This window comes from Ctenocephalides felis, unplaced genomic scaffold, assembly GCF_003426905.1.
Source record: "Ctenocephalides felis isolate EL2017-DRISC unplaced genomic scaffold, ASM342690v1 CF-g0.4_SCAFFOLD_03570, whole genome shotgun sequence".
Lineage (NCBI taxonomy): Eukaryota > Metazoa > Arthropoda > Insecta > Siphonaptera > Pulicidae > Ctenocephalides > Ctenocephalides felis.
This window is the reverse complement of record NW_020539724.1, coordinates 835,247-854,582: the sequence shown is the minus strand read 5'-3', so window position 1 is coordinate 854,582 and position 19,336 is coordinate 835,247. Positions and strand designations below refer to the sequence as shown.

The following is a 19,336-nucleotide window of genomic DNA, read 5'->3' as shown; positions in this document are numbered from 1 at the left end:
ACTTATTACAATACCTACGCCGTTTGAATATAGAGTATAATATATATGACAATGGACACGCCATGGTTTTTTTTCACGCGTGAAATGATAATAAATTAGAATTTTGCATTTAGAGCACTTTGTATTGATATGTTAATCGACATTTTAAATAACACGATATTTATCAGGTTTATAAAATTACGTAAAAAAAGAATCCCAGTAGTTTAATTTACCAATCCAAACCACATCAGATCTATGATATTCAATGGATAACAAATTAGACAAGATCATTACGAAGATTTTTTTTAAATAATATTAATAGCAGTTGTTGCCAATAGATGGTTTGATTGAGAACTTCATTGATAACTGAGAGATTTGACAAAAAAACTCAGCAAATTAAAATTTGATACCACTTTATCTATCTATCACAAATTTGATGTTGGGTGGTTTTGTCTAAAAGTTTTTTCTGGGCGTGGAAAAATTAAAATGTCATCTCTCCACTTCTACCTAACCAGTTAATTGAAAAAACTAAAAGTGTTTTGCTCGTGAGAATTAATATGTATTTTAAACAGATGTGTCACACAAAGTTTGATAGTCGATCAAAGTGTTGAATGAAAAAGTTGAAATGTTTTAGGCACGACCCTCATTTAATATCAGTTTTACTAAAAACTACATAAAAAGCAACGTGTTAAATATACATAGTATAAGTATATATATATATATATATATATATGTGTGTGTATATATATATAGATATAAATGTACTAGCTGACCCGGCAAACGTTGTTTTGCTAAGTAAGGTATTTTCTAAACAATTATATATATTTAAACCTCAAAATGCTAGGAACATTCTTGAAATTGTTCTAATCTTGAACAAGTATTCTGACTAAACATTCAAATTTTTAAAACAAGTTATTCCCATTATTCTATAACTTCTTTAGTCTGATAATATATACAGTATTTTTTCAAAATGTTTCTTCATAAAGTCATCTCTCAATGTCTTTACTCTTTTGTTGCACCAAACACGTTTCTTCTACCCATTTTCACAATATTTCTTTTTAATGCTTCTTGTCATCAGCAATTCATTATTTGATGTATACGCTATTTTCTTTATTATTATTATTATTATTATAACACATGTTATTATATCTCTGATACAATGAAATACGGTATGAGATTTTCTGATCTTGGATTATAGAAAGTCATAGTCGCATATTCATTCGACATGTACCAATTGTGTTCTGGAACAATATGAGGTAGTAAAAATCATATTGTTATAAATAATTAGTTGTAGAAAATAATTATTGATATTATGTATAGATTTTACTGTTCAATGTTATTAATTAAATACCAATACCAAGAATTGTATTAATTGAGAATTAGATTCATAACAGAGACGTATCATGCAATTAATCGAGAATTTATATTTGCTTAATGACATATCTCAGGTAAAAATATACTCTTCTGCTGATAGTTTTTTCTAAATAGTCCTATTCTTGATTTCTTGGATTCTTAAAGAAATATAAGAATGTGACTCTTGAAACCAAATTGCAACAGTATGCAACTTTTCGTATTAAAAATAAGTTCATTATTTCATTATTTAAAAACTCTGTATAATAAATTGCATTCCAATTTACATGTACTCGTACACTACGTCAATCAACAATATTATTACAATAACGGGTGTTATTACATCAATCGTTTGAGAATTTCTAAATAATAATACTGATACCATAATTTAAGTATAAATACCTGTAATTTATACTGTGTAGTTACAATTCATTAATTTAACACTTTATAATCATTAACTATTTCCTACACAATATTAATTCTATATGTAGCTAATATGTAACAATTGCAACGTATGTTTATGCAACTGTTACGTGAATGTAATGTATATATTCTTCATACATGTAATTGCAATGCATAAGTACGTAAGTATACGTAACATATATGTAACAATTATTCCTAATGGACGAACAACATAATTTTTTTAGGTATAAATTGCATAAAATTAGATTATTTGAATATAAATCTTATCTCTATTTATGAAAAGTGCATTTATGAGATACGTTTTACTTCGAGGACAAATAATTTGAAGAACTATAGTTATTACAAATTTAATTTCAGCTCTTTCAAAGTTTGCGAATTGTTATATAATTATTGTGGGAATTTGCTTAGGTATTACATTAATACATGTACAATATTTGAAGTCCAATTACTTTAGATAAAATATAATTTTGTATAATAATATTTACGCATAATTCAATGATATAAATATCACGAATTTCAGATTTAGTTTCAGCTATTCTATATTTTGGAATTATTTGATAACTATGTAGAGTATTTGCTATAGATATTAAAATAATATATGAATATAATTTAGGTTAGAGTTACTGTTAATATAATAAAATTGCAATATTTCAAAGTACGGTTTATACAATACTTCGATCAACAATATCATTACAACTAATAGTTGTTATTACACCAATCCAATCGTTCGAAAAATTCCAACTAATAAACCACAGGTATCCCATAATTCAAGTTCAAATACTATAATTCATCCTTTAATGTTACGTTTCAACAATTTAACACTTCATAATCATTAACACTTATCATTTCTCCACAATATTAATTCAATATGTACTTAAAGCCTGTTATTCGATTATGGCCAGAGACTTAGTCAATTATAAATTGATGGTGTATATATGATTCATTACAACTTGTCAAACAACCGCTTATGTCAAGCCATGAATCATTTTATTAAAAATCTTAAGGCATGTGTTATAATGTATATGTTCAGCAGGTTTCGCTTAAAAATATTGATATTAAGTGATACTTTATTTCCCAGGGTAAATGTAGATAGTTGAGTATAATAACAGTGTAATAAATTTACATATTGCTCGGATGTAATTTACGATCTTCTCGCCAACGTTAACTTGATAACTCATGGGTAATACGGTATTGCAGGTTTTTTGTTACCTGCGTAGTAAAATACTCAGGATTCCGCAAATCAAGAGATTTTTATGTATCTTGAAAATAGCTACCAAATATAATTGAATTATATGTTGCATATCTAAAAACTTAGGACTTACCACAACTGGTCCATTTACTCCAACACTGCTCAAAGTTGCTCCAAACCATTGATCAGACTTTTGGTCCATCTGTTCGCCTCGTGACGTATTTTTGTTTCCTAAAAATTAAAATAATTTTATTAATTTTGGAGTTTAATTATTCTAATATAGGGCAGTAAACAGAATTGTGCAGGTGCGTCATTTTTGGCACGTAATATAAAACTGAACCATCATTAAATTTTGTTTTTTTTTTCAATTTTTAATAAAATCAATGTTTTAGCTTACACAAGCCGAATAAATTAAAATATATTCAAAAAATCTTTATTTAAAATGATATCATTATTTTTAAAGAATTTTAGAACTTTAATACATTTAGTGATGATGAGCCAGGACTTTTTAATAAATTTTTGAATAATTCATGTTTTTTAATAATGTTATGTGGGATTATAAGGCTCTGTCACTAAATTTATATATATATATATATATATATATATATATAATTAAATCCTTTTTACATGTATATTATTACTATTATTACTTCATATTTCAATTGACTTTAATGCTTATTAATCAGGATGCAGAAACACAATATCACAACTGAAAATTGATATCGTATTATTTATGAAATATGATATCAGCTATTATTTAAAAATTGCTTAGAATTTCATACTTGTATTAATACACATGTATCAGTAATTCTGTCTATTTAATACCAGAATATTTCAAGTTATATAATAGAAAAAAAAATTGTTGTGTAATAGAAAGAAAATTAATATTGTTTCAATCAATAGAATTTGATACAAAAATCATAATAATCCATTTTTATCTGTAATTTCCAGAAATACTATGACACTCTCAAAAAGCGCAAAGAACATTTCCAAGCCTTTCAATAGTCAGCAAATTGGTTCTCTACAAGCTCAACCATATTGCGCCCACAAATCGAATTTCGACTTCATTTCAATCGGAAAAAATTATAAGATTTTAAGTATCCTGTAGATTTTTTTTAATTTTTGTTTTTTTTTAAATTTATTTCAATATTTTGCCATTTGACCCTCAATTTAACATTATATTCGTGATTAGCTGTAAAAACTACATTGGAAAACGTATGCCGCACATCCAATACAGAAAACTTTTATTATTGTGGATAACTGCGTAAAAATTCTAAGCTCTCTGTTGAAAATAAGTTGCTGCTATATAAATCAATCATTAAACCAATCTGGACCTACGGAATTGAGCTCTGGGGATGTGCTTACAAATCAAATATAGCTATAATGCAGACTCAGTCAAAAATTTTACGTACAATTCTTAATTCTCCGTGGTCCGTGACAAATGAAACCATTCACAGCGACCTCAACATGAAAACGGTGCAATTAACAAGAATTTAAGGAAAAATACAAACGCAAACTGGACTCACATTCGAACCCATCAATAGTTGACATTACTCAACCTTTTGGCATAAGGAGATTGATACGACACTGGCCTTTAGACTCACATTACGTCTTAGATTAGGTCTACGTTAGTCTTACATTAGGTCTAATATATTATCATATTAATTGACAAACTGAGAAGATCTCATTGGAGTTCTTCTAAGGCATCGCTCGTAAATATTGTCAATTTAGCTCATAGGAATCTTTCTATATTTCTGATTGCTAAATAAAACAGAGTTAAAAAAAATTGTGGATAATTAATTACTGTAGTAGAAGTTTTAGCAATAAACCTCATAGCACATTACCATGCACCACTAATTTACACCCTATTCATATGCAATCAAAACAATAGTACTCCAACACAAATCAAATTTCAATCAATCAATCAATTCCCATTGACCGCGTTATTCCATTGAATTCGGAGACGAGACCTGACCATCCGTCGTCTCTCGTCTCTTGTCTTAATATGGTCAAAGAAAACGAACACTTGCACGCGGATCGTGGCGCCTATGTAATGTTGACTCGCAGTCCTCGTAGTATCGCAACTCGGTCGGCGGCCCGCGCACACGTTGCGTCACCTTCGCAGGTGATTCAGTGCACGTTCTGAGGCGAAACGCCATATGGACCGCTGGACGGCGAGCGTGGGATAACTGTCGCAAGGAAATTGGGAAATGGATGAAATATGGTTTTTTAATTAAGAAAAATCGGGAAAATGTCATCTTTGACACTTACAATATAAAGGATTCAGTTAGGGGCTTGATGGAATTTTTATAGTCATTTCGTTGGATAATGGATACTTTGCAATGTAGCCTAATTCTTAAATTCTTTATTATTAAGTCTTCATGGAAGACAGGTTACGGTAGTGACTGTAGTCATAAACATCTATAATTAATTAATATTGAGATAGGGTTCAATGGAATGAAGGTGAAGTATGTTTGTTAGAACAAGTTTCCGTTATTGCATTGAGTTAGCGCCCTACATTAACACGATCTGTAGACCGCATTGATTTTTGATAGACTTTAAAGAGACAAATTTAATGGCTTTTTTTATAAGAAGAAAATAGATAGGATTAGAAGTGATATAACTGTCGTAAGGAAAGTAGAAAATGATAAAATATGGCTCCTTATTAAAGAAAAATCAGGAAAATGCGACGTTAGTTAAATAAAATGTAGAGTATTCTATGAGTAGATTGATGAAATTTTTATTGACGTCATGTTTCCTAGGATAACAGATACTTAAAATAGTAGCCCCTACAATTTTCATAATTGTAGACCGGGTACGGTTGTGAAGATTTATCAATATCACATATTTGTGATTGTGGCTTCTACTCTATCATTGTGCTATATATGGTTATGCTATATATGGTTTGCCTTGCAAAAAAAAATACTTGACTACGTATAAAACAAAATTGAAGCAAATATGTAAATATTTATTATAAAATATTAATATAAGTCAGCCAAAAAGAGTTTCCAAAAAAATGTAAAACTTTTCTCACACTATAGTGATAATTCTACTCTTTTATTGTGTGTTTATTTTTATCTTTAAAAAACATATAAATTGTTTAACAAAAGAAATTCATGCATACTAAATTAGTGTAAATTAAAATTAAAATTAATAGGAAATATTAATTTTTTTTCTATTCATTATATTCAATATGTAATCTGCCTACGAAGGTTTTTAAGAAAATATAGAACTATCTTACACGATCACAGTATTATGATGTTTTTCTTCTATTATTATGCAATATATGCGTATTTCATTAAAATCATTCCATCATCAATTATCCTAATACATTAAAATGTTTATAACCTTGAAAACAATTAATTTTAAAATTTAATCATCAGAAAGATGCAATTTCATGGTCAATAGATTTCTGTTTGTATTAGCTCAGCTTGTCAAGTGCATAGTATAATAATTTATCATATTAAGAAACAATAGAATACTTTATAAATGATTTAAATTATTTGTATATATATATATATATATATATTGTTTTTGTTATCAATTAAAAATTATATGAATATTTTTTTTAAATTTATTAGAAATCCATACGTTTAGGCTGAAATATCTCATAAAATATAGCAAAATAACATATTAATGAATATTTATAATTTCATATATAAAATTGCTTCGTCGAAAGTATTTACAAGTTTCTGGTGTGTTTTGCACATTAGGAATTCAAATTTAGCTACAAATATACATTTAAAATAATTAAAAATGATAATATTCAAGAAGACAAAATACTTGTTAGACAAAAAATACTGTTACCATGTCATGTTAACCAATTCATCATTCATATCTATTATTAGCTTGACTCGATTATTATTAGCTATGTACAAACGGTATGTGTGTCAATACTATCAATACTAGTTTTTTTTAATTTTTGCCGAACAAACTGATAAATTTTCTGATCAAAGATTCTATGACATATTTTTTTTGTTATTACAAAAAAACATTGATAGCATAACCAACTTGTGGCTGACCTTGGCTTACAAACTGGATTTATATAATACTGACTGAGATATTTCTATCTTCATATTCGCCTTCCTTATAATAATCATATGTTAGAATATTTTACCTATACATATATATATAAATATATATGTATATATATATATATATATATATATATATTATTTCAGGCTGGTTTTGTAAATTTTCGTAGTTCAATGTGGCAAAATTTTATGCATTGTCACACGTTACTGTTGGCTAGTTAAATCGCAATTTTTGAGATAAACAAATATATTCTCAAATTTTAAGATGTTTACAATATTTTGAGGCTATGTTCTAATAAACCAAACAAATAGAACATGAGAAGATCCCACGAGTCCTGATTGAAAATCATTTCCAGTTCGTTTAGTAAAATTATTTCTGTTGTATGATTTTTTTAGGTGCACTTTTTGTTTAATATGTAAGTATTTTTTAATTCCAATATTTTATACAATATTTAGCCAGATCTATACATTTTCTGGTATACATGTGACGAATATACACGTCATGGTTCGATTTGATGACCATAGTATACTGGTTATTAATAATTTTATAAAAACACTTCGACTAATTTCCGTAGTTTACTAGCGAATCCAATACCCAACAATTTTGTTTTATATTTGCAAATCATTCATCCGAATACTTAAAAAAAATATTTTAAAATTCAATATAGACTTTATTCTGAGAATTATTTGCACAACGATGTTCATATAACTCGACAAAGAAAGTTTTGTTTATACTTCGATATAAACAATGTATTTATATTATGACTAATCTGGATAAAAAGAGTTTACTTATATAGAGTTGAGATAGAGCAGATCTGTTCTGTGTGAGTTTTCTCAGTAATCAAAGATTTAAAAAAACAAATTTGAATACTGATGATGCTGGTTGAATACAAATAAATTTGGATTTAATATATAAAATTGATTTTTTAGTATAGCGAAGGTAATTCGTTCACGCATATCAGACTAGGTCTTTTGTCTGGGTATGTCAGGCTTACTAATCAAAATGAATTTTGATCATTTTCATCGATTCATGAATATCATTGTCATAACTCCATATAATTCCATTATTAAGTCGATTTATCAAGTTTATGAGTTCCTCTTTCTACAGTATTTATAGCCTTTTGTCCATCTATTATTTATTGTAATTGAATTTAATTGGCGCGTTTTCAACAGACAATACAAAGGTTTGTTTGAACTTATCGATATCTTAGATGGTTTTCTTATTTTACAGATCGAACGATGCGCTTCTTTACAATTATAATTATCGATAATATACCATCATGCCAATGTTCTCCAGTCAATAGTAAGCACTTTGTCTTGTTCTATCTTGAAAAATAAATATAATTTCCCACAGCCTTACACGATGTTTGAAACATTAAAATAGGTGTGTAAAAACAATATTTACTTTTGATTATCTAGTGCAAAATGGTGTATCAACAAACATTTTAGAGAAGTGATTTTGTGGATGTAGTGCAAGTCACTATTCATGAAATGTTATTTGGAGAGACCTTATTGACCGTTTGAAATAGTTTATAAATTGGGGTATGTTGCAATTAATTATATTAAAATTGGATTGCTTCTGAAAATTTCCATGTAATTAGGTAGTATCATCACAAAAGCTCATAAAACCTTTAAATTACGATTGCTGTTCAAAAAAGCAAAAATGAAAAAAAGTTATCCTCGATACCCAGAATTTCGTTGCGTCCATAATGTGCATGTTGATTTTGTTAATGGTTTGCAAGGTATAAAACATTCGAAAATATATATGTCGGATATAAATAAAATTCAGGTCAGACTAAATATATGCTTCCATTTTATGACAACACAATTTAAACGCTCTAAATATCCGGTCGACTGCAGAAACATATTCATGGACTACTTGGTTGAAAATATTGAAATTAAATTAAATATAAATGTTAAATTGTATAAAACAGATGCGCAAATGATGAATCACTTATATATTTATATATATATATACATATATTGTTTTTATGAAAGTATTTATTTCAAAAAAATCGGTAGCTACACATTACAGAAATATTTAGTCTGAATTGAGATGTCTACATTTCCTTTGTATAAGAATTCAACAATTAAGAAAGAAAATGCAAAATACTTACTATTCTTATTTTATATTGTATAAAATCAAATTCTATATCGTATTAATAGTAATTTTATTGTGAATTTTTTGCTTGAACAATTTGCTTGAAAACTGTTTATCATAAACTCTCTTTTCTATAATAAATACATTCTATTACTACTTTAATTTAATTAAAATGCTATCTCTGGAATTACTGTTCAAGTCCATAATGAAGAAGTGAATTTTAAAAATATAGTGTCGGTGTATATAATTATACGAAAAGGCTATAATTAGAAGCGACGACTAATCATTAGCTTCATTTATCTTATCAGTTCGTTTAAGCAAATTATATTTACCGTTGGAATTATATGTAGAATTTTATTTTGTGTGGGTAACACCTTCGCAGTATTAATAGAAAGATATTTAAGAAAATATTTATTAGAATATTTATATTTAAGATATAAAATAATTAGTTTATCAAGGTTTGAACACTTCTCGCCGTAGTATGGAAAGTTGCATTTTGATTATTAAATCATATTTTCATTGTTTGTTTAAACTGTACAAGTTGTACATTATTTTTGGTAATACAATTTAGTTTAGTCATCTATTTATTTATTTTTCTACTATTTCACGAATAATTGCATGACCCTTCCTAGTAGTATCATGAGAACGCACGCGTTCCCAAGGAATGCCATTCTGTATCACATTAGTATTGCAGAATTCAAAAGAGAGGCGATCGTCTTCCGATATCTCGACATAGAGATGCATACAAATAATTTATATTTGTTGTTTTGCCACAGAAAAGTAAATAACTTGTAGTCATAGAGCAGAACTTCAATACCAGCGATAATATCATGCAATGTAGATATTGTTATTTGGAATAAATTATAGGTATACGAGGTATGCAGTTTTAGAAATGTTTAAGTTGCAAGTATTATGGACAAATGGTAGTTGGAAATGTGAGATGTTATGTTTGTGATACTGTAGTATATTATCTTTGACCTGGGTGTTTGCCAAGCAACACCTTTGCAGTAAACTCTTGTGAAGATATGGGAATCTAACGTATTTTAGATAATAAGAAACGAAAGATGTTTTACCGAGAGGATAAAATAAATAAAAGGGTATCATTGATAATAGTGTCCTATGCAATCTTGATTAATTTCTACAAAATTTTAGTTTTTCAGGGTTCTGTATAATTTTGAAGCCGGTTTCTGAATAGACCATGATTAATTTCAGTTGTCAGAAATTACGTAAATTTAAATGTTCTAAATATAGAGTGTGCTGATGCTGTTGTTTTTAAAATCAAGTCCAGTAATTTACCGAGAATGAGATTTTATATAAACTCCTGCCCACTACAAAGTAAAACATGTTGATAAAACCACATATAAAAGTATCTTTATTCTTTACAATGATATGTAAAACAGCACGACAATTTTAAACCGCGAGCAACATTTAATATCACTCTTATAAATCATAACCCAAATTACATGCACGAATGCCGACCCACGTGAGATCTTCGTCAGCTTAATTTTTAATAAATCTATAAAGGTGGGAGTACCACATTCAACAATGTCTATAAATTATTCGAAGTCTACATACGACGCCTTATGAAACTGCACTCTATCGATAGTAGAAATGCCAACGGGTCAACAAAAGATCAACTCATCCTATATCCTATCATAAAATATTCTTAGGTTTATCTATTTTAAATCATACTATAAGGTGGAGGTGATCTTATGGATTATTTAGATCTGGGACGAAATGATACGTAAACCAGCTGGAAGGAATAGTGACACAAAACAGGTTAATTAACACTCTACAACGACTATAAAAAATTATAATATTAACAATATAATATATTTAATACAATATCAGATCAAATCACATACCATTTAACTTTAAGAATAAACAACTTCAGATATTCAGTTTCATTAATTTTTTTTTATTTGGAATGTTATTTCAACACCAATCAGAACTTCGGGGTTCTATAAGCTTTTGTAATGATTTCACTTGAGAACGTCACTGTTTCAAAAGACAATCCAATGGTTGGCTAGCTCTATTTAATGAATTTTTCACATAGACATTACATTACATGGACTGATAGTCCTCATATGTTTTTCGTTGTACATAGTGTCCCAACATAGAAGGGACTGTGACGCCACTTGATGAGCGAACATTGCCGACAATCGCGGAACCCTGTAACTTCTGATTGAAATCCTATAGCCATTGGGAATCCCATTTGCAATTTAAAACCATTTTTATTTCCCACGTGAGAATATAGATCCACAAACTATTTCCATAACATCTGACAATGGTTGTTTTGTGTCACTATCGTTGCCATAACATTGCAAACATATTAATTCCTCAAGGTTCGTGTCTTTTGAGTAATTATTGTGTTTTGCATGAATCGAAGGTTAGTTGCACAGTAAAATGCAATGAAACAGCTTTCTACCAAACACCTACACTCGGATTTCTTACGATAGTTTTGTATCCCGTAGTTTGAACTCGCAACATTCATTCATTCATCGAAATGAACAATTTCTTAATCGAAATCTCCGTATTGAGAAGGAGAATATAAATACACGTGTCTTGAGTGCAGTTATGTTTTCATGAAATTTATTGCGAGGCCATACAAGGCGAAGGAAAAGAATATTAATTAACGTACTCTATATTTATCCATCCATGTGCTAAATTTAAAACCACTTTATCAATAATAGATTTGTTTGTTTCATAGGGTTACGAGTTGATCATCACATTGATATTCATTATCAAGAATATTTGTTGATTCCAACACATTCTCTAGCAAATCAACTAAATTGAGGGTAGGAAAAACAATAAACATGGATGTGGATAATATGTAAAATCTATCACATTTGATTCAAAGATCCAAGATTTGAACTGGCATTTGACACATTACTTTTTTGCAATAATAAATTTATTTCTATAACTTACCATATCGGTCGAATGGTACAATTTGGCATTGATTATCGATTCGAACATCGCAACTGTAGACAGCGCCTCCTCTTATCACTCCAGGTTGATGAGCATCCGCCTGCGGAGCTCCCACCAAAGCCCTGGAAAACAAAATAATTGTATAAATAATATAACAATACCGAAAGAACATTTGAAATTTTCTAATTACAATGCAAAACTGTTGGTGAAAGCTGATTTTAGCCAGAAAACCACCGTGAGGTGTTGGCCCACAAATTAGGAAGTTTAGGAAGGCAATTAAAAAATCGACTCAAGGCAACTTTAAAAGCTTTGGCTTTAGGTGCTAGATATCGTTGACAAATCATAAACAATATATGAGCAAACCATTTATTATTTTTTACAACTACACAAAAACCTGTTAAAGGTCACCACTAAACCTTTCTACTTCCTTATCTCCAAAAGCTTTTGACTATAAATGTTGACTCGATTTTCCCAGCTGACAGTTATTAAATATGGGTCAACGTGCTGACATTATTTATTATATTTCTGATCATACAGCACAAACGTCTGAATCTGTTACGGTTCGAAGAGTTCACCATTAGGCGCTCCTATCTTTTGTCAGGCTTCGTTCGGCACAGAAATAGAGGTGCGTTGACTTCCCGTCACTTTTTAACGATGAAAAATCATCGGCAATCGCCAAAGACCACGGTGATAATAGATAAGGTATCTTATTGCAAATATATAATAAAATGTAAAATACTGGTTTTATAGTTGTTGGTCACTCTTGACTCGTTCGTTATATGATCATCATATATCATTATAGACATATAGGTGTTAGTTGCATTTTTATCTAATAAATGCTCATAATAGCTACATTTTGATGAAGTTCATAATTATAAGAACAACTTAATTTAGCCAGATTATGCTTAGTCACACCAAGTTCGTATTTACCTTCCCCAGCATAAAAATAATTATATGAAATGCTTTCTACGCATGCTGTAATTTTTTCTTTCTACTTCCTTACAGTATACTATCATGATATTTTGATTCTTTTTTATCATAATTAACTAAAAATTTGTTAAATTACGTAATTTTAGACAGTTGACACAGATTTGTATTAATTTTAATTTGTGTAGATGATGACACTCTTTTATTTCTGATGATAAAGATGTGTTTAATATACATTATATGAAGTGCTTTGACAACATCTGTCAAAGGTTTTATGAGGACATATTGATTCGAATAGTGATTGCTTTTTATATCAATTTTCTTCAGAATGACATTTCTTATAAGTTGGCTTATAAATAGACTTCATCATATACTTAATATCGATCGAAATTCGCAGACAATTTGGCGCCGTCACGATAAAGTGCTTTTTTGCGAAACACGCTATATGAGTTCAATACTACTTTTTATTATATCAATACTGATGAGTAATCGATTAGTGGAAAGTGTAATTCAATTCGGCTTTGCTTTGCATTTAGTTATTACCTAATAAATAATTAAAATGTACAAAATGGCAAAAGAGAGCCATTCTTTATAAAATATTTTTTTACTTGGAAACATGTTTTCCTAGCCAAAGACAATTATGTTACTTATTAATTTATTTCAAAAACTACTGATATTTTTTTTTATAATGGTACTAATAAAGTTAGTACCAGTCGACTAGTCTGTATACCATGATGAAATTGGAAACAATCTACGTTTTAGGAATATAACGGTTTGCCTATCCACTTCATGTATGTTATCATTGTTTTATCAATACCTAAAAAACGTTCCTATAAATTAAAACCACTTTCTACGGGCAACTTTCCCAACATATGTTCGAATATATACAATTTTGTACCAAGTGGGTGTGAATTGTCGTCATATTGTGCTCGCCCGCACAAATCTTAACGTAATGAGCGTGGTCGGACTGGAATGTTTACAGTCTCTTTGGAAAATTAATATAAAATAATAACACCAGAAGTTATAAAATGTATTTGCAATTAACCACATAATCTAACTATAAAATTAAAAAAATACCAAGGCATACGGGACTCCTGCTAGACGCGGTCTTTCTCTCCAAACTTTGATTACTTATTATAGGCCTATAATATTTTGAACTCTTCAATTTGACTATCAATTCTATCACCATGCAAAGTTTCATCAAATTCCAAGAAGCGTAAACCCGAGGTTCTCCTTGCCAGCCGATCTAATCCTTACTGTACAGTTTCTGATCCAATATAATGTCGTTGTTTATGGTTTCATCAATGCAGAATCTCGAGTCGACACACAATGTGCAAAAAGCGGCCCCAGGTAATCCAGTTGTGCGGAAATTAGCTGTATTCCTAACCTGCAATTGCTCGTTATGCAAACCACTATATGCCCATGTAGGAACGCCTACATTTATCTCGAACATAATATATAGAGCTGTTGTAATAGTAAAAATCTGTGATTTATACTGGATTTCATTAATGCTATAACGCATTATCGGCTTTGGTAGCGATTTTGATAGTTAGATATATGATTAGTGGACCTACGTTTCCTGGACAGGATGGTGAAAAAATGGAGGACATGGTGCATGGAGATTGTGACAACATGATATATGGATGTAAACCAGGAATTTGTTTTAGAAGGATACGCGATTTTAAAATGTGTGAATAAAGTTTGATGGATGAATGATTTGCCAGAAATTAGCAGGTGTTCTGAAAGCTGTTCAGAACAAGGTGTTCTGCTAACTGTTAGAAATGATGCACTTTGCTAGCAATGTGATTTTTATTGAAAATCAGAAGTAAATCCAACCATTGTTCTTACAAACTGAGATTTATGTTTTATTTAAATCTGATCGCTATTACAAGACAACCCAACGATCGACCAACTATAATTTAAAAAAAATTGTTTTAGCGTTTTCTATTTCTATTATTCTTCTTTCAATTATATCATCATGAATTTCTAAAACCTGATTACATTTATCGGTTCGATCACAAAACGATAATTTGCTTAACACCCAGACTATGAATTATTATTTAATTCTAATCGCCATATCTTTACAATACGCACCTCGAGCATATATGAGGAACCCGTTATTGCAATTCTAGCAAAAAAAATGAATTTAACAGTTGGCATAATTGTATCGGCGATATATGTGTAATATCATTCGAGTAAAACAGAGATTCTCAAATATTTCAGAAATATAGCTAAAACTAATTAGATCTAGTCAGTTTTACAGGCACAAATTTAACCAAAAAGTGAATTAAGGAACTACAAAAATTCAAGGTAGATATTTAGATATGTAGTATTGCTTGATTGAAAACAAATCAACTCTAACAAAACAAGGAGTTTCAAATATTTTGTCTAAAGAATTAAAAAAAATATATAATTAGTCGTTTTATTCATACGAATTCGTTTTGTTAAAAAAATTATTAAAGAAATAGAGAAAATACAGCGACATTTATTAGGAAGTATAGCTTCATAGGAAAATAATTGATTGAACAAACTAGGAAATCTCAAATTTTTTGAAAATAAATAATTTACATATAAATTTGCAAGGTATCCCAGAACATAACGTCAACCCGAAACAAGATGACAATATTGATTGTTACTATCAGGAAAAATAGTTGTCCTGCAGTTTGAAAATTATGAGCTTTTAAGTATTACAAAGAGCGAAACTTTGTGATGAAACTGTGACTATTTTGTATCTTATTTCTTATGTTTGAGAACCTCTGTTTCAATAGTATAAAATCAACTTGCTTATCTTAATTTACGGTAGGCCGCCTGTAACACTAACCGTAATGTTGAGACATAAAAATTAATAGAGCTTTTACCGTTGCCCATAGAATATAATAATAGCTTAAAGCGATGTGCAAATCGAATCCTGACATTTGCTGATTTCTGTAAATAATGTATATATTTTAATTATAAATCCCATTAATTTCATACGCATTCGATATAAACAAATACACGAGGTAGAAAATAGTAGTTATTTTTATAAAGCTGTTATATATAAACACCTTGAATTTTTTGGGAGCATCATTGGAGTATTTTTTCCTAGATATCCATATTGGTAACAAATTTCAATTTATTTTATTGAATGCCAAAAGGACTGAAAACTAAGTTAAAAAATTTATATTTCAATGTAAAGTTTTTTTTAAATTTGAATATAACAGCTATCAGTGTGAGGTAATTTCAGAGATGGCTCTGCTAGCCAGTAAAAGTAAGCTATGAAGTTTGTTGATGAGTATTTTGTTTGAAGAATGGCGGATTAGTGTTGAAGAGAAAATATTAAAAAGACAGTTATATTATAGAATTTGAGAAAATTCAATTAACAATGAGATCTTATCTGGTTTAAGATTTTGTATTAATAATTCTAAAAAAGAAATAATTGTTTTTATAATAACTACAACAAAATCACAATTAGATTTTTTTGTCTTTAATTCAAAATAAGTTTATTAAGTAGCTTTACATAAATTGCATATTCAGCCAAAAAAAGTTTTATTTTTAAAAATCTTAAATTCAAAATTATCTAATAATTAATGATGTAGTTACGTCAAAAATTTGTGATAAAATTTTATTATTGTTTATTTAACGATAAAGAGCTCACTTTCATAAAATTTATTACATCAAAACACGCGATAACTTGCACACTCTTGGAATCATAAATGGTATGAAAATTTAAATGATTTTTAATTGCGATTGATAATTAGTGCCAACAATTATATAACATCAGCGAAATTACGTGTAATTGAACATTTTTTTGTATTTTCTGTTTACTTTCAATTGTTTTATTTAGGTCAAGACATCGTTGTTTTGTGTGCTCGACTCATTATTTCAAATAGGTGACGATGTTGGGAGGAAAAGATATGAAAACTTATTAGATAAATTAGATCCCATCTTATAAAAATACTAAAATGATTTTATGACGCTATGTACAATTTTGAATTTTACTGAAAATATATACAAAAGTATAGAACTATAGATAGCCATTATTACATTCCTGTTCTATAGATTCTATCTTGTTCCATAGATAGATAGTATTATAAATATATAAATAAATAAAATAATTTTTTGGAAGGGAAAAAATTTTAAACTTCCAACTCGTCATTGATTTGTTCTGAAACTATCCCAATAAATACAAATTTCACAAATCAGAATACAACAATAAACTTTAATTACTACAATAGCAATAAACATTATACTTTTACTACTTTATACCGCAACAAATGATTTATATCTATATTTCAATTTTCATCGGTATTATTGCAGAAAGTTATAGCTACCACTGTTAATATTTAATGAATACTATAATTATAAATAATGATTCATTAAAACCGACTATTACAAGAATAATGAGTAAATATATGCGGAAGAGAATATGTCTTTTTATTGAGTATTCAAGTTCATTAGGTATAACTATAAACTAATTATAATATTGTTTTTTGAAAAAACTTTGAAATTGTTATTTACAAGAAACGAAATAACTTAGTAATAAAGACATTTTGCAAAAAAATTTAGTTAATATTAACCAATCGATGGAAATATATAACATATTTCCTGATCAACATAGTTGACAATTATGTTGAACTCTTAGATTTTGGTTTAATTTTTTTAATATATATATGTTTTAATAATAAGTAATAGTTTTCTTAGTCTATAAAACACATTTTACCGCATCTAACCTATTTCATTACGACTACAGAAATAGAAGTTGACGCACCTTTGGTAACATCTGAAAATCTATCATGTTTCAGGTTAAATATAGTACTAAGACAGCGTTCGGTGGCCTCAGCGCAGATTTTATGGATTTTGTACAACGATAATTAATTTTCACTATTATTTATAATGACTAATAATCTATTAATATTTTATAAACGTCTGAACCTATATAATTAATGATATTTTGTAAATTTATAAAATACATGATGGTAACATTACTTAAAACTGGTTGGTGAGTTCAATCATAGTTTGGTAAAATGCAACGTCTCAACAACATTTTGATTATGACAGATTTATTAAATTTTTTTATTGTTCAAAGTAAAATTTTAAAAATGATATTGTTTAAACGTAATAAAATTATTTTAATCTTAGTCAATATCACAACCAATTTAAAAATATATTGTCCCGACTGACCCTCAATTTTTGTACCTTGCTGAAACTTTTACTATGTGTTGACATTGATCTGTTAGTAAAAGCTTCTGTGGCTTTAAATTTACCATTTTTAGATTTTTTCTATAACACCTATTTTCCAATATTTTCAGCAAAAAATTCAATATCCCTATTATTTTCTCTATTTGTGCGTTCTTGACCAATCTTGCTTTATTAAGTTGCGTAACAAGATAGTAAAACACTAACATGTGTGCGAAACAAACAGAGTTCGGATACGTAATTTATACAGCCTCATGGTCATTCATTTATATATTCTTACTAATACGAAGAAAATAATACCATCGAAATATTCAATACATCAAGGAAATAGTCAATGATACCTCTAAAACACGTCAACTTGAAGAAATCGTTTAACAAATGTACTTGGATACGCATTTTTGAATGGAGTGTTTGATGGTAATTTGAATTTAATATTGTAACAAAGGTTTGTGGCGGTAAATGTGAGATGATTCGCGGAAACGTGGGCTTTAATATAATTATCATGTTTTTTTTATTAAATTAAATTAATAATAAAAAATATGAAACCATTTCTTTGTTCGCAATTTAGAAATAGAAGCAATAATTGGACACAATCAAGTCCAAGGTTATGAATAAGACTTATTATTAGAATTCTTTTATAAATCCTAAAATAGTTCATCTTTGGTCAAACTGTGACAATTTTTCGGTTATTGTGGTTAACTTTTATTATTTTAAATAACTTTGGATATAAAATATAATTTAAAATATTTAAAAAAAAACATTGCTCTTTTTTATTTAGTATATTTCGACCATTTCAAGTATTTTAACATCAGGATTCCTGTTTTTTTTTTAATGTATAAGTAATATAAATATAAAATATAAGTAATATAATAATAAAATAGGTATATAATTAAGTTAGATAATCCTGAATTAGAATTATCTAACTTGATTATATACCTTCTATTATTGTAATTAGATCAATTTTTTTATTAGATATTAATTTAATTAATATTTTTTATTAAATTAATCTCTATCCTCAGTCTAATCTGAAGATTTTTCTTTAATCTTCTAGTTCCAGAATATTGTTAATATAAATTATTATATTGTGTAGGTGCAAAGCTATTAATAAAATGCATTTTGAAATGTTTTTCAAATAGTTAAATAACTTTTTATGGGTATATAATATTTTAACCCACCCGGATGCTACCGGCGAGTGGAAAGTGTTAAGAAATTCAAACTGATCGCTATGTA

The 19,336-nt window shown here is 28.4% G+C and overlaps 1 protein-coding gene across 1 annotated transcript in view; it reads right to left on the bottom strand.

Moving 5' to 3' along the window:
• Positions 1-19,336, bottom strand: part of LOC113383034 — a 138,743-nt gene that overhangs the window by 113,261 nt on the left and 6,146 nt on the right. Inside the window, exons 2-3 of the mRNA XM_026621286.1 lie at positions 12,005-12,126; positions 3,075-3,172 (exon numbers count right to left, since the gene is read on the bottom strand). Of these exons, the coding sequence (XP_026477071.1) occupies positions 3,075-3,172; positions 12,005-12,126 (220 nt within the window). The remainder of the gene's footprint in view (positions 1-3,074; positions 3,173-12,004; positions 12,127-19,336) is intronic.